This window comes from Physeter macrocephalus, unplaced genomic scaffold (genome assembly GCF_002837175.3).
Source record: "Physeter macrocephalus isolate SW-GA unplaced genomic scaffold, ASM283717v5 random_545, whole genome shotgun sequence".
NCBI lineage: Eukaryota > Metazoa > Chordata > Mammalia > Artiodactyla > Physeteridae > Physeter > Physeter macrocephalus.
The window spans coordinates 22,121-46,694 of NW_021145852.1; the positions used below are offsets into that span (position 1 = coordinate 22,121).

At 49.3% G+C, this 24,574-nt stretch overlaps 1 protein-coding gene across 6 annotated transcripts in view; it reads left to right on the plus strand.

Moving 5' to 3' along the window:
* LOC102977224 (transmembrane and coiled-coil domain-containing protein 4) overlaps nucleotides 1–24,134 on the plus strand; it is a 46,209-nt gene extending 22,075 nt beyond the window's left edge. For 3 of the 6 annotated variants that reach the window (XM_028485808.2, XM_028485807.2, XM_055083119.1), the window contains 2 exons: nucleotides 912–1,049; nucleotides 23,940–24,134. In XM_028485808.2, coding sequence (XP_028341609.1) covers nucleotides 912–1,049; nucleotides 23,940–24,103 — 302 coding nt within the window. In that variant the 3' untranslated portion in view covers nucleotides 24,104–24,134. Of the gene's footprint in view, nucleotides 1–911; nucleotides 1,050–18,591; nucleotides 21,670–23,939 lie in introns of all 6 variants that reach the window. The other 3 variants (XR_003678600.2, XR_003678601.2, XM_028485810.2) reach the window with 3 other exon arrangements.
* Nucleotides 24,135–24,574: the final 440 nt, after the last annotated feature.

Consider the following 24,574-nt stretch of genomic DNA (forward strand, 5'->3'; position numbering starts at 1 on the left):
TAGAGTTTAAAACAGCTTGAAAAAGAAAAAATAGTCATTTGGAAAATTGTTTATTTCTTCTGTATGTAAATTAGAGTGGGTGTGAGACAGTCTTATAAAAATGGCCTTTGCGTTCTGATGCGGGTTCTTGAGTGGGAGGGGAGAGGAAGAGCCCGACGTCAGGGTGTTGGCAGGGCCGCGTTCCCTCTGAAGGCTCTAGCGGAGAGCCTCGCCTCTTCCAGCTTCTGGTGGCGGCCGGCAGTCCTAGGCTTGCAGACGCGACATTCCATCCTGCCTCGTCTTCACATCACCTTCTCCTTTGTTTCATCTCTTCTCGCCTAAGGACAGTGTGGGTGGCTTTAGGGCCCGCTCAAGTCCAGGATGACCTCATCTCAGGATCCCTCACTAATTACATTTGTGTGATTTAATTACATCTGCAAAGACACCTTTTCCAAGTAAGGTCTCACTCACAGGTTCTGAGTGGACACATCTTTTGAGGGGGCCGCCATTCAGCCCACTACAGACACCTTTGGGAGTGTGTCATGCCATCCGAACACATACTTTCAGTGTTGATGCAGCGGAAAGCTTGAGGGCCCCTACCCTGGTCTCGGGTCGGTGAGGCCTCCAGGACTGAATGCCGGTTTGGGACAGATCTGTCACCAGGGGCTGCCACAGCAAGGGGTTAGGGGGGTGAGGTGCAGAGCTCAGGGCCCTTGGGGTGGTCCACCGTGCGTGGGACCCAGGCTAACCTCTCTCCTGGTGTAGCACAGCAGCAGCAGAAAGAATTCCTTCTCTGCATGGTGGGGGGCAGCAAAGAATTTTCGGCAGTCTTTCACGCACATTTTGTTGGTCAAAGCAAGTGACAGCCAAGCCCTAGGTCGGTGGGGTGGGGCCGTCCCCGCTGCCCCTTATACTCTTCCTTCCATCCACAGCGGAGGAGGACGGGAGCAAGTGTTTGCCAAACGGTGATCCAGACTCTGACTCAGGGGATAAAGGAGGGCGTGGGCTTTGCAGGCAGCTGAGACCTGGGGCTGAGCCCTACCTCTGCACAGCTGGGGAGCCTGGGTTGGGTAAGGACTCAGCCTCCCTTGATGTCGGTCTCTCCATTTGCAACAGGAGGTTCTTGTCACCTCTGGGTAGTGTCAAAGGCCAGAGAGCATAGGGGCTTCCCTGGTGGCGCAGTGGTTGAGAGTCCGCCTGCCAATGCAGGGGACACGGGTTCATGCCCCGGTCCGGGAAGATCCCACATGCCGCGGAGTGGCTGGCGCCGTGAGCCATGGCCGCTGAGCCTGCGTGTCCGGAGCCTGTGCTCCGCAACGGGAGAGGCCGCGGCAGTGAGAGGCCCGCGTACCGCAAAAAAAAAATTTAAAAGACCAGAGAGCATGGAGGTCAGGCAGCCGGCCCAGAGCTGGGTCCTGGTCAACACATGCTCTAGCGGCTTTTAGGCTGAAGTATCTCTGCTGGTGTTGGGGGTGGCTGCACTCGCCCCCTGCTCTCTAAAGCTGTTGCCCCCAGGGAGGCCCCTGGAAAGCTGTCATCCTCTGTGCCGTCATCGTTTTGCTCCTTTCCTGGTCATCCTTCCCCCAATCCATGCAGCAGACCCATCTGCCAGGCTCCTCATTACCTGGATGACGTGGTCTAGAGGAGAAAGGCATGTCTTTGGCTCCAGTTAGCGTAAATTACATGTTAACTTCAGATCATTAATACAAGCCAAGTCTCCAATTCCCCTCCTGAAGGAATTGAATTAATTAGCATTGATCATTTGGACACGACCATTGGAATTGAGGTCACGCATCAGCTGCCTCCAGCAAGTGAGGCTGGAAACTGACGGGAGGGAGATGTTCCTGCCCTCAGCCTTTGGCGGGGTGGTTCTCAAAGCAGCTTCCTTCCCACCTCTTTCCTGGCCACTGCTCCCTCCCCTGGCTCTTCATAGCCCACCACTGAGAACTGGGGCTTTGGTATCAGGCAGACCTGGATCTGGGTCCCAGCTTCATCACTGACGAGCTGTGGCACCTTGGGCGAGTCACTTAACCTCTCTGAGCCTCAGCTTCCTCATCTGAACGTGGGGCTTAGTACACTTACCTCGAAGGCTCTTCAAGAGATTAAAATGAGACGATGAATGTGAAAGTACCTGCCGCAATTTGGGTTCACTCAGTAAATGCTTCTTCCTCTAATCTGAGGACCTACTGTGCACGGGGAACTATGGTGAGTGTCGTGTAGATAGAGGCGCTTGTCATTTTGTGTCTACTTTCTGGCGCACACATTAGATGGTGAATTCCAGGTAGGCGGGATCTGCCTGTGCCCCACCATCTCTCTGGCACACGGCACATTCTGAGAGCTCGGGAAGGTGGGTGGACTTGACTTTGGGCTGACAGTCTCAAGAGCCTGGTGCAGACTCCCCATGTGCCGGGCCATGCACTCTGCAGGATCTCCGTCTCCCGGCAACCCCCTGGGAGGATGAGAAACTGAATGAGGCTGCGAGGGAAAGCCAGGCGGATCCTAAGAGCCAGAGCCGGGATTCGATCCCAGGGTGTCTGGCTCCAGGGCCCTCACTCCTAACAACTGTGCTATACTTTGCAGAGGACCCAGACCTTGAACGTGGGTGGGGCTCCTCCAGAGGATCTAGAGGGAGGGGAATTCCAGAGGGTCTGGCCAGCAGGGAAGAGGAAGGGCTCTCAGAGTGTCTGAAAACGTTGAGTCTAGTTTTTCTGCAGCCTGAGAGGGGACCAAGGTGGAATGTGGGAAGTGGTTAGGACAGGAGCCTGGCACAGGTCTCGAATGTCGGGTTAAGGTGTTGGAACTGACTGGTTAGATGCTCGGCCTCTGAATTGTGGGACGAATGAACAGCTGAGCATAGTCCTGCAGAGGGAGGCGCTGGGGGCAGAGGGTGGTCAGTGCTGGGCAGCTTGTGGTTGACCCCCCTCCCGCCATGCACACATTCTCTCTCTCACGTGCGCACGCGCACACACACACACACACACACACACACACACACACACACACACACACGGCAGCAACTCAGCCGACCCCAAGGGCCTCTGCTGAATGGATGGGAAGCTTCCCAAATAACAAGAATTTGGTAGGAATCTGAATAGAAGCCCAGCGGCCAAAAGTGCAGCTGGTTTTCTCCCCATCCATCACCTTCCGAAGGAGGAAGTCACGGCCAGAAGACTCTGAACAAGAGTCTTTATTCTTGATCAGCCTGATAGTTTCCCCTACTTAATAACATCCCATCCCACCCTGTGTCTGGATGGGAGGTAATAAAGGACCCTGGTAACCCTTTGCCTTGACCTTGGTCAAGAACACTCCAAGAAGGTGTCTGCCCCTTAGTTGGCTGAGGCTTATTCCAAATGTAAACAGCAGCTGCTCTCACGTGGGAGGAGCTGGGGCCCACTTTCTCTCTGGGGCAGAAGAAGGCTCCCGTGCCATGGGGCACAGGCACACTGTTTAATCCTGTCTGCCCTGCCGGCCTTCTCAGCTCCTCCAGGTGAACTGCGAGGCCCCAGGCCTCAGAGCCGTTTATTTCCCCAGTTTCTCTCTTCCTTTCCGGAGATTATGTAAGGTAACTCCTGGTGGCTTATAGAAATGGGAAGTTGGAAACAAAACACACCCACCTGCAGAGGGGAACTGAGGGGTCCTGAACCCAGAGAGCTGGGCACTTGTGCGTGGCCTCCCTGACGGCCCCCTGCGGGGCCTGGGCCCAAGGCCACCCAGACCACGAAGTAAAATGAATAAAAACATGGACATACACACACTCATAAAAATAGGCTCACATTCCTGCGTGTTGAGTGTGGCCCTCATCTTCCTGTGTTCTCTTTCTCTGTCATCCCCCGTGTCCTCTTGCCAGCCATCCAGGGAGCCTCTGGCCTTCAGGGCTTTACCACTTACCACCGGTCCCCACCCATCAACAGAGAGGGGCCGGACACAGCTGGAAGGGTAGCACAGATGCAGGCCTTTGTGTCACTAGGTGACAGGGCCACACAGCTCTTCCCCACCAAGAAGATCCCAGCTCAGTTGCTGCAGATATGTGGGCTGTGGAGCCAGGGCATCTGGTTTGAATCCCACACGCACTGCTAGGTTCACCTACCCCCTCTGAACTCCAGGTGACTCGTGTGAAACACAGGGAATTATAATAGTATTGCCATCAAGGTTGTAAGGATTAAATGCAATAGTACGTATAAATGCTGGCATATAAGAGCCTGGTAATTCTTGCTGAGCGTTTATATTATGCTAAAATCTGTCTTAAGCTTTATAAAAGGGAGCTGGCTGGAATTCCCTGATGGTCCAGTGGTTAGGACTCCACGCTTTCACTGCCAAGCACCTGGGTTTGATCCCTGGTTGAGAACTAAGATCCCACAAGCCATGCACGGCACGGCCAGAAAAAAAAGGGCGGGGAGCTGGCACATAGGATTAGAGCACCACACACACATAGGTGACCTTGACCCTGGACCTTGTTGAGGGAAAATCAGCCTCCCACCAGAGTGGGGGCCCACAGTTTCTGTTCCTACACCCGCCTTCCCCCCTCTTCCTAGACAACCCCCTCCCAAGTCCTGGCCTTGTGTTACTGATGGGGCACCTTCAAGTCTCCAGCTGGCTGTCTGTGGTTGTGAATGAATTATTCACCCTTTGCCCGGAGCTGCTGTTTCACATCTAATTCATTCCAGCTCAGCTGTCTGGTTTCAGGCAGCCCTGCTTGTTTAACACCCAATTAATCTGCACACAAGGAGACCCTCTCCTAATTGCAGGAAAGCTGTCATTATCTGAGTTAGGGGAATGTAAAAGAGGAATTACTCTAATGCAGTTGAATCCACTAATTGTTTTCTGGGTTCCCTTGAGACCAAGTAATGAAATGTAGCAATAAATCCTAGAGTCACCCAGAGTACAGAATCCTTCAGCTAGCCTACCCCTACCCCCTGCCCCTCCTAGCTGTAGCCCATCCTTTTTTCCCCTCCCCCAGGAAAAGCTGCCTGTAGCATTAACTATCTCACAGCTTCATTTCCTTTTTGGGCCATGTTGCAAACAGCAGGGGGTTACTGCTTAGGGGATATGCAACCATTCACAAGGTGTTCCTGACCCAGGCCTGCCCCTCCCTCAAGTTCAGTGTGGGCAGCTTCCTTACAAATGGGTGTCTAGACTACAAGCCCCTTGAGGGCAGGGATTGTGTCTGACCAACCTCTGTGCCTCCTGTACCTGGGATAAAGCCAACAGAGAGTGCTCTATAAGTGAATTGTCTAAAGTTATAAACATTCACATTGTATCAGTCAGGATAGGTGAGGTTATGCTGCAGTAACAAACATCCCCCAAATCTTAGCAGTATAACACAGCAAAGGTTCATTTCTCACTTGTGCCGTCTGTCCACTGTGGGTGGGCAGGGGGTTCTGATCTTTGTAGTCACTCAGAGATCCAGGCCAATGGAGCCTCCTTCGGTAGGAGACAGAGATTGTGGTGAGTTACACACTGGCTCTTAAAACACTTTCACCTGGAAGTAACACGTCATTTTCACTCATGTTTCATTGGCCAGAGCAAGGCACGTAGACATTTCTAACATCCATGAAGGGCCAGTGAATGTATTCCCACCATGTGCTCCAGCCAGAACACCTTACTTGGATTCTGGCCTCTGTAATTAATTCTCAACTGAAGCCTCAGGTTCTTTATCTACAAAATAGGGACTTTTCTCTCTTCCTCCGCCTTGCCTCACAGCTTGCAGGATAGACGTACACCTTGATGGAAAGCCAGAGTGTGGCAGAGGATGCTTGGGTGAGAGCCCCAGCAATTGATGGTACCCAGGAGCCCAGGAGCTCGGCCAAGGGGACCCCACACAGACAGAAGCAGCAAAGATTCCCCAGCACGTTACCCACCAGAGGACCAGAGCTGGGTCCAGTCTGGCTGGGAGCAGGCTCCAGGTGGACAAAGCTCTGAGCTGTGTTGATGGTGATTGGCTCCAGACCATGCCCAGGGCCCAGAGAATCAAGGGAGATGACCTGGTGAAAATGCCTTGAAAAGGTAGAGCTGCCCACAAATGGGAATGACTGTCATAGCAATAGTAGTAGCAACGGCTGCCACTTACGAAGGCCCAGCTCTCTGCCTGGTTCTTGCTCACGGATTTATGTACATTCTTGTCAACCCTCACAACAACCCCATAAGATAAGTAATCCTGCCCCGTTTTTCACATGAGAACAGTGAGATTTAGAGAAAGGTGGAGTAGCTTGCCCTAGAAGTAAGATTTTGATACCTTTCTCTGACTCCAGAGCTCCTATTCATACTGTTATTTTGAGCCCTTCTGGCTGGATGTTTTCACTCAAAGCAGTATCTCAGATCAGACCTTCCCAACGGAGAACTAGTCACAATCAAATTCACTGCATTAACTCATATTCATGAAGCACCTACTGTGTGCCAGGCAACATACTGCGCTTTGGGGAGATGACAACAAACTAGCCAGTGCAGCCCCCGTCCTCATGGAGCTGACAGTCCAGTCTGTTAAATAATCTGCCCTCCCTGAGACATGAGTTGGGGTCTTGCAGATTGGCTGTGGGGGTGGGCAGTGATGGATGTCAGTCATCTGAAAAGCACTTGGCATGTAGTAGGTGCTCAGTAAAGGGAGCCTTACTGTACTTCCATACCAAGTTCTAGGGTAGCCGCCTGGTTGGGGCTGACACCCTTAATGTGAACCTCCTGCCCTTAGGTGGAGACATCTGTCTCTACCACTTAAAGCCCGTAAGTACTTGGCTTAGGAAATAGAGTCACAAGAAGCCAGCCCCCCAGGACACAGTCAGATGCTCAGCAAGGCTTCCAGGCCTGCTGTGCTCCTCCCACAGCCCAGGTAGGTGGTTTGGGTTTGCAGGGGCACCTCGGGGGCTGGACGCATCTGCCAAGCTTCCTCCATCAGTTAATCGGATTCTCAGAGCAGTCTTGCCACATACTCAGACGTGGGTGGTGGGAAGGACTGACTCCCAGTGGGAATCCCTTGCCTTCTGGATGAGTATTTGAATGCTTTGTGTGGCTGAGGAATCTCCTCCATGCAGAAATAGACCCAGGTTCAACGGGGGTTTACTGAGACCCCGCCTACCTGCTTCCATGATTGGTTCATTCTAATCATCATCATCTCAACAGCTAACAATTATTGGGCACTTACTATGTACCAGGCACAGCTAAACACTTTGCATGCCTTATTTTATTTAATCCTCCCAATAATCCTATGAGGTTTTAATTAGCCCCATTTTACAGATGAGCAAACTGAGGCTTGCTTACAGAGGGGAAGTAATTAGCTCATGCTTACAAGATTAATAATGATGAAACTGGAATTTGAGTCCACAATGGCTGAGCCATGCCTTTTTCATGACACGTTCTCTAATTCTTAACAGTAACCCAAGGTCAGGATAATTATCTCCATTTTACAGCTAAGGCTCAGTGTGAAGCAAAGCAATGCGCCCAAGTGGGTCCATTAGGATTTTTTGGTTGCAGGTCCTGAGATTTCCATCAACTGCCCTTCCTTCAGCCACACCCAGAGCTCTTCTCTCCCCAAGAATGAGAAAAGGGGGTTCAGGGTGACTCCTGTCTGCTAAGGTCCAGGCATCCCTTGCCTTTACACATGTTCTCGCTATCCAGAATGCTCTCCCCTCCCCTGACCCCAGGCATGGAGCCAGTTCAGACACATCCTTCAAAATGTGGCTCGCAAGTTCCCTCCTCCATACTCCATGTGGAAGGAAGACTCAGACTCGGGAGCATTTAGGAAAGAAAGGTAGTTTTTGCAAAAAGGTGTAAACCAATTAGACTTTGGAAGGTCTGGTTTGCCAAATTACACACACACACACACACGCACGCACACAGCAAGTTCTTAAAGGAAAACACACACTCACAATCACCAGGGTTGCCAAGTTTTCATCAGTTTGTTCTTGATGGAAAAGAAGGCATTTCTCCTAATGTTATTCTTTCTCATGAAGCCACAGGGACACCCAGAATCTTCAGACATCAGCGTTCCAAACACGGGGGACAGAATTCTCATTAGGGAGTCAGCAACTTATGCGAAATGCTCCTTCATTTGGGAACTCGCACTGGACAAGTTGCCCCTGTTATTCTTGCTTTATCTCAGAGGGTCAAGCGTGGGTTTGGTTTTGGTTTTGGTGTCGGTCGCCACAGATGGGATGTCTGTGCTGATGCCTGACGGTGACAGTTTTATTAACCCTGATCCTCACAATATCCTCATGGGGCAGGCATTTGATTCATCACATTTTACAGAGAGCGGACAAGGACACTGAGACTCAGAGAGTCACAGGGATTTGCCCGAAGTCAGAGCTGGAAGGTGGCAGAGCTGGGAGTTGCGGCCAGCGCCCGGCCCCTAAATCTGCGTCCCTCTTCTTCGTGCAGCCACCTCCCTGCACCCTCCCTCACCCTTACTCAGCTGTCTGTCTCCACACTCACTCACAGCTCTGGGTCAGGCATTGTCTGTCTTACTCACCTCTGTATCACCAGCTCCTGGCCTAGGCTTGGCACATACAAGGAACCCAGTACATGTCAGTAGTTGATGCATTAACGAGGGATGTGAAACCCATGAAGCTTGCCGTGAGTGCTGCCTGCAGAGAACGGTGCTGAGGCCTTTGGGTGGTGAAGGGCTCAAGCTGCCTCATCACAGTGGAGCCCACCAACTCCGAGACCCCGGCCAGCTGATCGGCGTGTCGCCCAAGCCTCCTAGTGACCCGGGGCCACTCCGCTCTCCAACTTCCCGGCAGGCATAATCAGCCAGCATGTTCACGGCCCATGTAGGACTCCTGCCCACCCAGAACCAAGACAAAACATGCACCTGCCAAACGTGATGCTTTGGGGCAGGAAATGAACATAGCCAGAATTCCCAGAGATGAACAGTCCACTTCCAACAATGGTCCATCTGCCAGCCGACAGGATGAATTTGCTTTGGGAGTGACTGATCCCCTGACCAAGAGTATTTTTGGCCCCAGCAGGTGGCAAGAGTGGTGGGCAGTGCCTGAACCCAAGAACAGCCACAGTCCAAGTACTCACCAAGAGGCTCTAGGCCCCAGATAAGTGGATTGTTCATCTTTCTATGTATTTACTTTCAAGGTTCTCAAAAACTGAGTAGTTGGAAAGAGAGCTCAATTCAGACTGACTCATGGTAGCTGAGCCAGGAAATGGCCACATGAACCGAGAAATCCATTCTGCTTCAGCTATTTATGCATCGATTCTCCCCTTCATTCCCAAAAGATGTGAAGGGAATTAATAAGTGACATTTCATGTTGTCTCTGGCTGGTGGCCCTGTCCATGCAGTTGGCAAGACATCATGAGACAAGCCAGCTCGCCTGTGCATGTTTTCACTCATGCAATGAAAGCCTGCGGGGCCTGCTGCACTCTGGGCACCGGAGCCCATTCATTACGACAGTCCTGGCTCCCCCGTCCCTCCTCCATCTGTAAGCTGGCTCCATTGAATTACTTCTCCTTGCGTCTTCAGGATGCAAGGGACTGTGACCTGAGTTCAAATCCAGCCCCTGCTAGGTACCGTCGAGGTGCCCTTAGGCAAATCACTTCACCTCTGAGCCTCAGGTTGATGAGTAAAATGGAACACTGCGGCCTTTTGGGCCTGCTCTGGACTTAATAACTACCGTTGATTGAACATCTCTGGTTCACTCATTTACTCAGACATCCATTTCTTTATTTACGCAAAGCCCATCTCCTGGATTTGCAGAACTTCTCAGGAAATACGGATAAATACAGAACATCAGGACCAAAGAAACACAGATGTGAACAGGAGGCATGAGTGGACCCTGCAGCCAGGCCTGGACCTGAATCCCAGCTCTGCCACTTACTAGCTGAGCACATGTGCCTCAGTCTCCTTGCCTGTGAAATGGGTCTAGTAATACCTTCTTCAGAGCTTGATTGAAAAGATTAAGTGGGATAATATATGTAATGCATTTAGCAGAATGGCTGGCAAGTAGTAGGTGTTCAGTAACCACTATCTTTGTCCCTGTTACTCTCATTACATATTCTCTTGTTATTACCCAGTTGCTATAACTGAGCTGTGACTTTAGCTACTCCTTTCCTAGCAATCAAAGCAAAAGCAGAAAGCATTGACTGCCTGTTTCTCACTTCTGCAAGGGGATGTGGAGATGCCAGCTCCAGGGGTAACAAGACCTTCAATTTCAACCTGACTCACTCTGAGTGTTGCACCCTCTCCTTTTAGAAGCTAAGTGCCCAGGTTCAGGCTTAATTAGCCATTAGAGCTTCAAACAGCTCTGCCTTTGGCTAGCTAGAAAGCTTACAAACCCGGAACCATGAGGATGACGCCATGGCTAGGAATGACCTTTCCAAGGTGCTGCCTAATTGTCAGGAGGGTGGTAGCAGGGGCGTCTGCAGAAACTCAGACGGGAGATAATGATGTCTTCAGCTTTGAGCACCTGGGTACTTGGAAGAATGTTAAATAGGCAACAAGTCCCAAGTTGGTGTCCCATTTGGGTAATTTTACATTTTGTAATTTAGCAATTGCTGGAGATTGAGGCTTCAGGGGACTGTTGCCGAACCTGGCTCACAGCTTAGAGAGCAAGGTTTTTATTCTTCCTGCCACATTTCTCTTCAGAAGTTTGATGGAGAACAGCTGCTCATCTTCAAAATGAGAAGCCATCGTTCCAAGATGGGGAGGGGGGAAGGGAGCTGATGTTTATTGAGCACCTACTGTGTGCCAGGTAGGAACAGAATCCATCTTGATCTTCTTCCCAGTCACCTTGGGAGGTGTGAGCATTACTACCCCTGGATGCAGGTGTTACATTTTCCATTTTTACGAATGAGGAATCAGACGCCCAGGGAGGTTTTGTGACTTGTCCAAAGGCACACAGCCAGTAATGAGCAAATCTGGGATTCTAACCCCGATGCGTCTGACTCTAAACCACTTCCTATTGACCCTTCTTTTCTGCTGCCTCTTATGATAAGCTTGCTACCCTCAAATTGCCTGTAATCTAGGTAAGAGAATGGAATCCAGCCTTTAAAAAGGTAGATAACAGTACCACATGCTTCACTGCAAGGGCCTAGACATTGAGCAGTTCAGAAGAGAGAGCCTTCTCCTTCCAGGTGGCAGGGAAAGCTTCAGGGAGGAGGTGGCAGCTCTTGAGGAACAGGTAAGCCTTGAGAGGCCGTGAGGGAGACAAGAGGCCTTAGAGCCGGAGACTGGCAACAGCAAAGATCCAGAGAGAGGAAGTGAACGGTCTGTGGAGGGCAGGTGACCTGAGCCAAGGTTGCTGCTGGGAAGTTGGGAGAAGTAAGGTGGGAGAGATGAACAGGGTCCAGAATTCCAGGGCTCGACTGTTGAGCGGACGCAGGCTCTGACTTGAGTCTTTCATATCAGCACTGTCTCTTGATGTATTTATCCGTCAATCAGCAGACATCTTCTGAGGGCCTTCCATGTGCCAGGACGTGTGCAGCGCACAGAGGGGACAGAGATCAGCCAGACCCCATCCCCGCCTGCTGAGAATTCGGGTGGGGACGGACTCCCTTCTGAGCATGCTCCCCACTCCATCCCCAGCCATCCTGCCTGCAGCTGCGCAAACCCGCCCATCTGCTGGTCCCGGAGGCCTCTCTTCTCTCTCATTCTGCTTCCTGAGGCCAGGATCTCCAGCCCCCGGTTCGGCCCAACCTTAGATGCCCCTTAAGAGGATTTCCTGAACTGTACCGAAAGAAGCCAGTTGATTGAGTGCCCTTCCTGCCAGGCCCTTCCCATGAAGTGTCTCTCTGATGGTCACAGCCAACCTGGGTAGGCCCTAGGCCTGCCTCACTCCCCCAGCAGGGCTCTCCCCACTGCCCCATGGGGACCGTGGACCTGTCCCTTTCATTGTACAGCTGAGTGTTCACCCAGCTTGTCAGGCTGCACAGCTAGTAAAAGGCAGGGCCAGGGGAAAAAAAAAAAAAGGCAGAGTCAGGTCTGGAGCGGGCTCCTCTCAGGGACCCCCGGGAGCGGCGGGCGCTCTAGGCTGTGGTCAGCCCACCCCTTGGCAGGTGGCCCTCCAGAAAGGTCCTGGAGGAGTGCCAGGCCCAGGAGGCACCTGGAGCATTTGTGGTTGCCAGAGCACCACCTTGTGGTCACTCTTGGGGCGTGCACTTCACAAGCCCAGCATGGAGTGGGTTTCCAGCAAGAGCTCGCTGGGGAGCGTCTACCGGCTGCCTTCCACTGAGGGCTTGTGAAGAACTGAGCAGCTGCTCTGCTTTCTGAGAAATTTCCACGTCACCCAGCTACATTCTCCCTGTTTGCATTTATTAGGCATCAAAGATACAAAGTGGGGGGTAGGGGAGTTCCCTGGCAGTCCAGTGGTTAGGATTCGGCACTTTCACTGCCAGGGACCTGGGTACGATCGCTGGTACGGGAGCTAAGATCCCACAAGCTGCATGTCATGGCCAAAAAAAAGATACAAAAAGGAGGAGGAACTAATATTTACCAAGCACCTGCTGTCACAGGTGGTTCCAGACATCGTCCCATGGACCCTTCCCAGCAGCCCTGCAAGTTAGCAATTCTTAGGCCAGTTTCCAGATGAGGAAATGGAGAGGCGTGGTCTGGCCCAGCCCAGGCAGTGCAGGGCCCATCAGACCCCTGCTCACACGTTATCAGAGCAGAAGTTCTGCCCACCTAAGTATGGCTGGACCTTTCTGGCAACAGCTGCCCAGAGTGTGCTGTTATTTCAATGAACTTTTTTATCCCCAGATGAAAATCAGGAAGAAATGATCTGAAAAAGAATTTCTTATAAGAAAAGAAAGAAAAATCAGATCCCGTTAGTGATGTCATCTTCTTTTTAAATGACCAAAACTATACAAGATCACGGTCCTGTGGCACTTTTTTTTTTTAAGATGGAAGGGAACTGAGATGGGGTTGTTTTTGAGAATTCCACAGCATCCCAGACATCACTGGGGGGGCCCTGCCATGTGGCAGACCTATGTGGAGAAAGTCATTGGCAGAGAAGAGGAAGAGCAATGACCAAGGGCAATGGGTATCTCCCATTACCCATCCGGGGACCTGGGCTCAGGCTAAGGAGGTCCGTGGACACACACTCATGCTCACGGGGACATTCAAAGATGCAGGCTGCTGCCAGACCTGAGCCACTTAGCGATCTGGGGCTCCACGGTTTGGCAGAGCTATTCATGCAAGGAGATGGCGGAGTTTGTGAGAAAGACATTACTACCAGCAGCCTTATCAGTGATCTCTGCCCTGACTGTTCCTTACCAGCAGTCACTGTGCCATCTGTTTCAGAAATGGAATAAAGAGTTGTAAAGCTTGCGGGGGGTGGGGGGCGGGTAAGAGGAAGCAACCATGGGGAAATCTTATTTTGTACTTGGATCCAGTCACATTAAGTAAATTACCCAGTAGAAACATGACCACCTTTTAAAATAACTGCTGTCAGAAAGCGAACCTGACACTGTAGCCCAGAGAACATCAAAAGTTAAGTGGACTCAGACTTGCTAAACTATAGCCAATGCTGTGGACACCAGGTTGTCACCGCTAGCAGAATGGTGGTAACCACTGTGGGTTCACAACCAGGTTCCCAACCACAGGCATTATCATACAGGACCATGATTTGTGTTATTTCTATTTAGCATGGGTGTTCCAATTTAATATTTTTATATCAATTCATAATCTTTACCTAAATGTATTTATTTTATAAGGAACCATTACCTCAGCTGGAAACCGAGTATTATCATACATGAAAAGAATCATTAAAACATTAAAAATAAAACAATGCTATTAAGATCTAGCATGATGTTGTCACCTGCCAAAGACCCTGAGCCTGAGACCTGTCCTTTTTCTTTTAAAGAGGAGATGATTAACATACAGTAGAGAAATATTACAGCTATATTAGCAATTTCTGGAGTGGCAATAGTGTGAACTAATCAGCCTGAAAATTCTCTCACTACAAACATTCCAGAAATGCTAGATGAACTATAGCAAATACCTCTTTAAATGCTTAGCTGGGCTCCCAAAAAGTAAAGGAAATCACTAGAGGTGAGGAACAAGGAGGGAGCAGAAAACCAGAGTAATAAGCATGTTGCCCTGACTGGGGGGAAAAAATATGTCTCCTTGAGGAATTCAGAGACACAGGGCCATGGCTCACTCGGGTTTAGGGTTCACATTTATACCACCTGCATGATCCAGGAGTTCCCCAAGTCAAAAAATTGACACCAGACTAGTCTGGGGAAAAATAGGTCCTCAATCCAAACTACACAGATTCCCATGTAAGAACAGCTTTAAAGATGAGCTCGTATTCCAGACTTAAAAAACACGTAGGGGGGAAAATAACACCATATGGGAAAGTCACAAACAGACATCAGGATTAGATGCTCAGTCTAATAGAACAGCCTGAAAGAGCTTCCCCCTCAAAAAATAGGCAGGTTTACAATTATTAAAGATATAAATTAAAACATTGAAAAATAAGTGGAAAGAGTAAGACATTGAAAAAAGAACAGGGAGATTTTAAAATAAATCAAATGGAACTTTTAGAAATGAAAATACAGTCATTGAAATTAAAACCTTGGTGGATGAATTAAACAACAGATTAGACAAATCTAAAGAGAGAAATAATGAACTGGAAGATTGATTTGAAGAAATTACAATGCATCACAGAGAGATAAAGAGATAGAAGATAGGAAAGAGAAGTTAAGTTCAACATTTGCCTAATACCAACTCCAAAAATAAGAGAGTAGGAGAGAGATACAGTTTATTGGCTGAGAGTTTTCCAAACTTGATTCCTGAGGTTCAAGGAACATGAGTCTTGAGAAGGATAAATATTTTACACCTGCGCACATCATAGTGAAATTGCAGAACTCCAAAGATAAAGAGAAATTATTTAAATGATTACTTTAAAAATGATTTTTTAAATGATTACTTACAAAGAAAGCTCAACTATACTGATGAGACTTCTCAAAACAATAGAAGCCAGAAAAGAAAGAAAAAGAACTGTCCATCTAAAATTCTATATCCAGCTAAACTATCATTCAAAATGGAAGCCAAAAGGTATTTTCAAAGACTGAGCAAGTTTACCTTTAAGAGACCCTTGCTGCACTACCTACTCAAAGATCTACTTCAAAAAACAATGTATATTACTGTGATAACACAGAGAGAATAACACTGTTCCCAGAATCCAGGGCCATGCTGGTAAACATTAGCTGCCTTTGTCATAATTGAATAAGAGCCTCCAGACCCTGCTCTGCCGCTGTGACCTCTGGCCCTCTGAATCTGGTGTTTGTGCTTGATCTTGAACTTGATCAAGATCAGTACTTGAACACCCCACCTTGATCTTGCCTAAAGGAGTCTGCCTTGGCCTACTTTTCCAGTTCTCTAGGTGGATCCTGCCTTCACTCAGGGTCCCCAAACCACATCCCTGAAAACAGCCACTTGGAAACAGCCTGGCTGGGCCACCCCAGCACCCTGGCATCATTCCCACCCAGTGTTCTTCCCACTACTCCTTCCCCTTCTCAATAAGTGAGAATTCAAAGAAACATTCATCTAGTACTGGTATCATCAGGGATTTTTTAACCCCTTGCTTATTGCACATGACCTATCAGTACTTTGCAGTGTTTCAGATATATTGTGTATATCTGTGGTAGACTGATTGCAAAAAATGGCCCTACTTCTCCACCTCTCCCTGTATCCACATCCTTTTCAATATGACCCTGAATCTCTTCCCATCAAGAAGTGGAGTCAGATTCTTCACCCCTTGAATCTGGGCTGGCCTTGTGACTTGCATTCACTAAAAAAGGTAGAGGAAATGACATCATGTCAGTTTCAAGCCTAGGCCTCAGAAGGCCTTGCACATGGATTCCACCCTCCTAGAACCTTGCCATTGTCTTAAGAACAAGGCAAGGCTAGCCCACTGGAGGCTGGCAGATTACATGGGGCAAAGCCAAGTTATCTTAGCCAGCCCCCAGCCTACCTACCAGCTGGTTGTAGACACATGAGTGAGCCCAGTGGGATCAAGCATACCTGGATAATCTCAGCCGAACTGCCTAGCCCACTGGTAGGATCATGAGAAATAACAAATGGTTACTTTAAGCCACTGAGTTTGGGGATGATTTGTTACACAACAGTAGCTAGCTGATAGAACATATATGACATTTTATTTATGTATATGCATATATATAATGAAATTGCTCATTTTATACTGGCTCACAGCCTACAGTTTACCAGCAGCTGTATTTCCAAGTTATGTCGCGTCTTAGTCAGTTTAACCTCTCTGATGGGGAATTGAGTTTGGGTGTTAGGGTGTAGGCGGATTGCCATAACTCTCCATCAAAAAATAGAAAGTGTGTCATCTTTCATGTGGACCCCTTTTTCTTTTTCTTTGCATTATCTTTTCGCCCACTTGGTTTGGCAGATGTTCCCGAGATTACCAAAGCAGAAGGTCATGTGCCTTTGGTGTGGTGCCCACCTCAGGATATTAATCTTCTAGCAAAGTCTAGCCTGCTAGTGCATCTCTTGACTCAGCCAAATTGGAACTGTTCATCTTGGCAGGGTGTGTTGTTCTGTTTTTAATGTACAATTTTAGAAGATGTCACAGTTATCAAAAGACATATGTTCTAAGTCAAGATTGTGTTTCATAGCAAAGGGAAGTAGGACAGGAGAGTAGGAGAGAAAATGTAGGAATAACTGAATTCCACTCTGCCACTTACTGTGTGACCTTGGGCAAGTTACTTAGTGTCTCTGAGGCAAGCTTTTCCCATCATAAAATGGGAGTAGTACTGCTTAACTCCTAGGATCATTATGAGAAGTAGATGAAATAATATATGTATAAAGCACATAGCCTATCCCGAGGTAAGCTGTGACGATGGTGATGATGAAGATAAAGAAAAGAAGGAGGGGGAGTAAGAAACAGTATACCAGAACTTTGTTTAAGAGAAAAACAACTTTGCAGCAAGATCTCTCTCTCCAATTTCATTCCCAGCTCCTAAGAAGTTAGACCAACATTACTGTCCGTGATGTTTGAAGGACAAAGCCAAGGCAAAAGAGTTTGTCACTCAGCTCAGATACATTCAAACATCCTGACCCTTGAATTCCTAAACTCCCACTTAGCTGAAAACTATTTCTGGGCTGTCACTAGATACCAGCTGAAATGCAGAACAGACTGTCATTCAGTCAACTGGTTCTTTCATCTCCATGATAGCAGACATTGCATCTGATGGGATTTCTTTCCCTTCCATGGAATTGCATCTATCAGTTGCTTTGTCCTCAGACAGACCCGGCTTTAGCCCACCGCTCCCCCACCACCTCCAGGGGAGGGTGGTGGAGAACGAAGAGAGGTCAGGCATGCAGATTAATTTTGGGGGTCCCAGGATGCTAGTAACAGCCTTACCACTTTGCCAAATGAAAGAGATGGAAATCAAAAGGGAGAGATGAAGGCTTACTCCTTCCGTAAAGAATTCATCCCAAATCCTTATAATATATTCAAACGGGCTCCCTTAAACGATTCTTTCCAGTGTGAACCTCATTCCACTGGGGGGTCGAGGGGTGGGGGACAGTCAAAGCCTCCCTTCATCTCCCTTTATGCCTGGCTCCTGCCCTCTCCCTCTCCCTTTGGCCACATCTGTGTGTTTATCATGTGCACATATGTGTATCTTTGGAATGGATTTCGTTGGTGTTAGATGCAGTTCATATCATTTACTTCAAGGTCTGTTTTCTGGACTCGCAGTTAGGAGATAATTTCCTCCTTCGTTTCCCACCTTATCAGTCACTGCACACATGACCCCCTGCCAGGAGGGAGAAAATCCTTCTTTTTTGCTTCTCAAACTTTGGTCTTTCCAGCCCAGGAGAATCTCATTATTGACAGTGTGCTAGGCCTATGGGAGTTTGTGATGTTGCCTTTCTGGCCGTTTGATGAGATTTCTGTGTAACTCCAGAGGAGGGTGTTTGGAAAGACCTGGAAAGCGCTGCCTGGGCCTGCTTCACTTTCAGAAAGCCCACTGTATGGAAAGGACAGAATGACAGAGGGGAAGCTGGGACTGGTTGTTCCCGGTGACAGTTGGTCCTCCCTCATTGTACAAAAGGATTCTCCGTGGGACGCTTTGAAAGAGCTGGCCCTACTTGGTACATTTTAAGAATGTTTAGTTTAACAAAAACTCAGTTTATATATGATTTTCAAGGCCAAGGCTCTAGTGTAAAGGGACACTTGCCGTTGTGAAGAACGGCCTGTTCTCAACTCTTGGGTTTTCTTTTGAAAGCTAAGACAATCTCCAGACCGCCAGGAGTGCCAGGTGGTAAAAGCGTCATATCAGGAATCTGGCGTGAACTGCTGAAGGAGTGATAAGAGCAGCTGACAAGATAGAAATTGATTTATCTAAATTCTGAGTGATAAAAGCAAGTGAGGATGGTTGCACAACCATGTGACTATACTTAATGCTACTGAACTGTACAGTGAAAAATGGTTAAGATGGAAAATCTTATGTTAGGTGTATTTCACCACAATTTTTTTTTTTTTAATTTTGGGAATTCCCTGGCGGTCCAGTGGTTAGGACTCCGAGCTTTCACTGCCAAGGGTGTGGGTTCAATCCCTGGTCGAGGAACTAAGATCCCTCAAGCCATGTGGCTCGGCCCAAAAAAAAAAAATTAAAGTAAATGAGGAAGTGTTTAACCATTGTTTACAGCTCTTCAGCTGCTTCTCTCTAGAGGCTGTGCTCTGAAGGAGACCGATACTACTGTCCACTGCTACCAGGTGGCTGGCATCACCACTTCCCACAGCTAACTCCTAAAATAGTGCCTGCAATTAGCGGCTGGCTAGAAACAGGCACGGTGACTATAATGGCTGAGCCATCTCCAAAGACAGTGCCTCATGCCCACCATTTCTACCTAGTCGCCAAACTGATCATCTGCACGGGAATAACAGTGGACACCACCGACCAAGCCATGTGCCAGACACCGCCCTGAACATATAACCTCACGCCAGCCCTGGGAAATCGGTATTATTATATTATCTCCATTTTAAAGATGAGGAAGCTGAGGCTCCAAGTTATTAAATAACTGACTTCAGTTCACGTAAAGCAAGATTTGAACACAGATTTCTCCTGTGCCAAAGGTCAAGCCGCTTCCCCTGGACTGGTGATTCCCAGCCTTTTTGAACCTGAGCCCTTTCTAATGGCAAACACTTCACAGCCCTGCATATGGCAGTCATCACACTTTCAGCATCTCCTGGTGGAAGAACTATGTAATGACCAAGAACTACCTGAATCCAGGAATTCTGTGAGTTGCAACAGCGTCTGGTACAGTCTTAGAATCATGACACCTGCTGTGTGAGACAGGAGACATTTAATTGGCCGACAGCAGTTTGCAATTGTGCAGTTTCTTAGGCCCTCGAAGTTGCTCTGGATCTTTGCCCCCAGAGATGGGGCACCCTGAGTTGTACCATGAATGATCTGAAGGGTCTGGAGACCCTGAGCCTTCTTATTATGTAGGCCAAGCCCAAGGGATTTTTGTTAATACAGGTGATGTCGGGTGCTTCTTGGGAGGGTCACCATGAGCCTCTGGGTCACATTGTCGGAAGCCAGCAGAGGAGACTGAGGCAGAGTCAGCTGTGGAAGGACCGGTCATTATTCTTGCCCACTGCAGACCGCAGTCAGTCACAGTAGCATCTGTTCCCCTGGAGCAGAGCTCTGGAAACCAGCAATGGAAGAGCTGAGAAGCCTGGTGAAAGACTCTTCCATTTACTTTCAGCCGAGTCAGCACTCTTCATTTGCTTTTATCCAGTCTACAGAGATCCTCAACTAGAGCCTCTCAGAAGAAGTTATACCAGGAGGAAAGTTTCAAAATTTTAAAAAATAAACTTTTTGCATGTATTCTCAACATGAAGGGTTGCTGAGTCCCACAGCTTGCTTTCATTCATCCCACAAATACTTACTGAGCAGAGCATCTGTGCCAGTTGCTGTTCTAGGCACTGGGGATTCCCTGGGGAACACAGAAAAGAACAATCTCAACCCTTGAGGAGCGCACGTGTAGTAGGAGACAGATCATAGGACAGATTGTAAAAGTAAAATAGGTAGTAAGTCAGGTGGTCTCAAGTGCTATGGAGAAAAATAAATCAGAGAAGGGAGATGGGGCACCTGGTAGGGGTGGGAGGTTGCATCTTCCTCCCTTTGGAGGGTGGCAGTTCAACAAAGAGGTGAAGGAGCAGGTCGGGGGGTGAGGCTTGTGGATGTTGGAGGAAGCGCATCAGGAGGAGAGATGAACATGCCAGAAAGGCCTGGCATGTTCTGGAACAGCAAGGCCAGTGTGGCCGGAAGACAGCGAGCGAGGGGAAAGCGTGGGGAAGGTCACGCAGGGCTTCGAGGGCTGTTGAAATGACTTTGACTCTGACTCCACGAGAGATGGATCCCACAGGAGAGTTTTGAGCACAGGAGTGGAAATGATCTGACTTTCCTGCAGTGTCATTTACATGTTACACAATCCCCCCGTTTTAAGTGTACAGTTCAGTGATTTTTAGCGAATGTGCAGAGTTGTACAAACCCTCACCACAACCGAGTTGTAGAACATTTCCATCACCCCCGAAAGGTACCTCATGCCTATGACTCAAATTTTAAAGGGATCTCTTTGGGTCCTGTGTTAAGAATTAAAAAAAGAGGGACTTCCCTGGCAGTCCAGTGGTTAGGACTCGGCGCTTTCACCGCCGTGGTCCCAGGTTCAATCCCTGGTCAGGAACTAAGATCCCACAAGCCACGGGGTGTGGCCAAAAATAAAAAAGGAATGAAAATAAGAGGTAAAAGCAAAGACAGTGTGGGAAGGTAATGTTTCTCACCATACGTGAGTGACAAAAAGGACTGAAAGTGGAGGGATATAGACAGGACTAATAAAGCTTTTCTTTCTAATTGCCCCAGGGATGGAGCCTCCTTAATGCCAAAGGCATAAGAATGAAAGGCCTCCAGCTTCAACAGTAAAAGTATTAGATTAATAACATACACAAGACTGTTTAACAAATGAGCAGCCCAAGCCCAAAAGCTGAACCTGAACTTGAGTCCTGAACTTGAAGGTGACTGATGCACCTTGGATCCCTGACTATTTATAAAACTATGGAACTATATCTTAACACCTTAAAAATTCACAAGAAGAAAAGTTGGTGGTAGCAATATAGGAATAAATCCCAACATGTTTCAGCAAACATTCGTGGTCCCTGCCGGAAAAAGACAGTGAGGTCATGTTATGTTCGTTATTATTAAAATGTTAAATGCCAGTTTCTTGTGTTGGTCTTGAAAAGCGGGGGTATTCTGCGCTGAACTCATGTCATGATGTGACGGATCATCTGTGCCCATGAAAGGGGACTGCTTGACACTAAAAGTGGTACCTGACTGAGGATTTTCTGTATTTTACCTGGAAGGCTGAAATCTTCTGGTATTATAAGGTTTTGGACCAAACAGTGAATGTTGACATTTTTTCTCCAGCATCTACTTCAGCAGCCAGTTTTCCTAACTCAGGTTTCCCCTCCTGGACCGTCTCATTCCAGGAACAGTGCAGGATTCTCTCTTGGGTGGGTCTAAAATGATTCTCACCAACTTTCTTTAAGCTAACACCTGTGCATTACCAAGAGCCTGCCACATGGCTTATCTCTAGGTGTGCAACCTCCTAGAGAGCAAATCATCTTTTAAAACATAAGACAGGCACATCTGACTGTGGCAGCAGTCTGAGGATAAAGGGGAAGAGGTCTAGAAAGGCAGTTTAAAGCCAGGCTTCAGAGAGAGGTACATGTGTTTCCAGCTCGCCGCCTACCCTGACTTGATTTGACTGTGCTCTGGACTGTTTTGTGAGATTCAGCTACTAGTCTCAGCTCAGCAAAAGACAACTACCTTTGTTTGCTTTTCATAACACCTGTCCGATCGCTAGTCACAGGGTCCTGACAGTTGCTCAGGGTAACCTGATAGGGAATGCTGCAGTTCCCCTGCTGGCCACAAGGAGGTCCCAGCCCTCCAGGCGTCGGCACCCAGGGCTGCAAAGCTGTCCCAGCTCCGCAGATGGAGAGATTCTGGGGGACAGGGCAGGTGCCCTGAGTGGCCGGTGTCCAGAGAGAGCTGCTAAGCTCAGTCGTTGACCCTGGGCCCACAGCCGTTTGGCACCGTGGGAGCAATGATAACCCACCTGCGATCGCTGTGCTTTGCGTTCTTACCGTAAACAGCAGAGAGAATGGCCCCAGGCCCCGACAGCTCCCCGTGCTGGGTTCTGGGCCCAGCTGTATTCTCACCACCTGTGTGACCGTGGGCATATGCCCCATCCCCTCTGAGACTCCGTGTTTCCTCATCTGCCGAGAGAAGGGGTCAGAATCAAAGCTACAGCCTTGCCAACAGCATAAGCACCTGAAATAGCCCTTACATCAAACAGTATCTGAGTCATCCTTGCAATTCAACACAAACTACCGGCTTCCTGAAGTTTTCCATCCTTCTGCCAGATTATCCTATCCCTGGAAGCAGAGGAGTGAAATCAGAATTCTGTGCCCTGGAATCTTATAACTCACGGCCAGAGGAGCACAGGGGTTCTCAAACTCCTGTTAGCCTGGAACGCTTTACTCAGACAAACTCTGACACAACAGCCCAAACGGAAAACAGTTGGACGCATTCTGGTTAGAAACCGGAGCCCAGAGAGAGGAAGCTACCTGTCCTGTGTCCCTCAGCAAGAGAGAGTGGTAGGACTGGCTGAGCTGTCCCTCCAGGGCCCACTCCCCAGGAATGACACGGATTATGTGCTCCCCAAACTGGGGGGGGGCTCAGAACCTGCGGAGAGGCAGGGGCACAGGACGGGGTACGGGGCGGGGAGACACTGACTTCCACTGTGTGTTCACTACGCTGGGGTTTTCCCCACCATGATTTCATCCCCATAAAGACCACCAAGGCAGTACCATAGCCACCTGTAGGCTCAGAGAAGTTAAGTGACTTGGCTCAGAAGTCACTGAGCCGGGATTTGAACCCAGTGCTTTGCAACTGCAAAGCACATATCCTGGCTGTCCCAGGGGATGACAGTGTATTTACTCACTCATTCATTCACACCTTTACTGAGCCCCAAGTATAGACTAGGCACTGTCTTATACAGCTGTGACCAAGGCAGCTGGAGCCCCGCCCTCCCTGAACCCAGATATTAGAGGAGGAGACAGATGTAAACAAGTGAGGTGTGACAAGAAGAAAAATAGAGCCGGGTCAGGGGGTGACTGGGGGTGGAGAGGTGCACGTGCACCCCCATGGGTCTAGAGCAGTGCTTCTCAAAGTGTGGTCTGCACTCCCACGTGTGAGCTGTTGGTTTCCAGTCTGCGAGGAGATCAAAGAAACTCTGCTTTGCTGATCTATACTTACAAGACAGACAGCCCCCGGGCCAGCCCTCATCCACGAGCTGCGCTCAGAGGGGCCCAGGCCTGAAATACTCTGACCCACTGGGTCAGTGCAGCTGCTGCTTCTACTCCGTGTCCCAGGATCCTGAGCCCCCCTCTCCTCTCCACTCCCACCTTCCCGCCAGGCTGTACAGACCCCCGAGAACCTATCGCAGAGGAAGGCTGTGGTGTCTCCTGCCTGGCACGTGCAATGCGCTAGGGGCCATCAGTCCCTTCTAAAGGGAGACACCCCATCTGAGTCCACGGCCAGTTGTGAGCTTCATGGAGGGTGGAAATAGACCTGGGTCCCAATTTTGACCGTGCCACTTACCGGCCATGTGATCTTGAAAATGTCTTTGGTTTTCCTTAACTCTGAAATGGGCATGATGATGCTTTGCCGGAATAGATCGGGCACTGGAGGGCCTGGAACTCAGTAAATGGAAGCCACCGTACTGTGTGGGCATGTGTATGCTTGTGTGCACGAATGTGTTTGCGCAGGTGCCTGAGCATATGTGTGCATGTCTGCATGAGTGTGGGTGTGCATATGCACGTGTGTGCGCATGTACGTGACATCCATCTCCTCCACCACTGTTGGAGGGTCGCTCTCAGGACCCGCTGTGGCCACGGGTGCCGACAGTCCTTTCCGGGGTCTCTCTCCAGATTGCCAAGGGATCATCGAGGACGTTGTCCTGCTGGGCGCGCCCGTGGAAGGAGAAGCCAAGCACTGGGAGTCTTTCCGGAAGGTGGCATCTGGAAGGATCATCAATGGCTACTGCAGGTCTGTCCCAACCTTGTGCCTGGGAGGAGGTGACAGTGCTCACTGAGCACCCAGTGTGCCCAGGCCCTGTGCCCAGGACACAGATGTTGGAGGCCAGGCCCTTGTCCTGGAGGATCCCAGGGACCGGTAGGACACCAGCCCTGCTAGAAGCAAGGCCCAGGCCAGGTGTTCTGACCTGGGCAGCATCCATCCCCATAGGATGATGGACAACAGGGACAGATCCTAAGAAAGATTTCCCTGTGTCGGGCCTGAGACAAGGTTACAGGATGACACGAGAGGCCAGGCTGGTCACCGTGATCTGGGGGAAGAGGGTGAGTGGGGTGAGACTGAAAAGCAAAGATTGGGCCCTAAATGGGGGGGTCTTTGAATGCCGACTGAGGAGCTCGTGTGTGAGTTATCTGGCAGTGCAGGAAGGGAGTGGGGAGTGTCCAGGCTGAGCTTTCAGAGCAGTGTCTTGGGGCAGGGCTGACAGCCATGGGGGAGCCAGCACCCACACCACACGACAGACCCTCCTGCC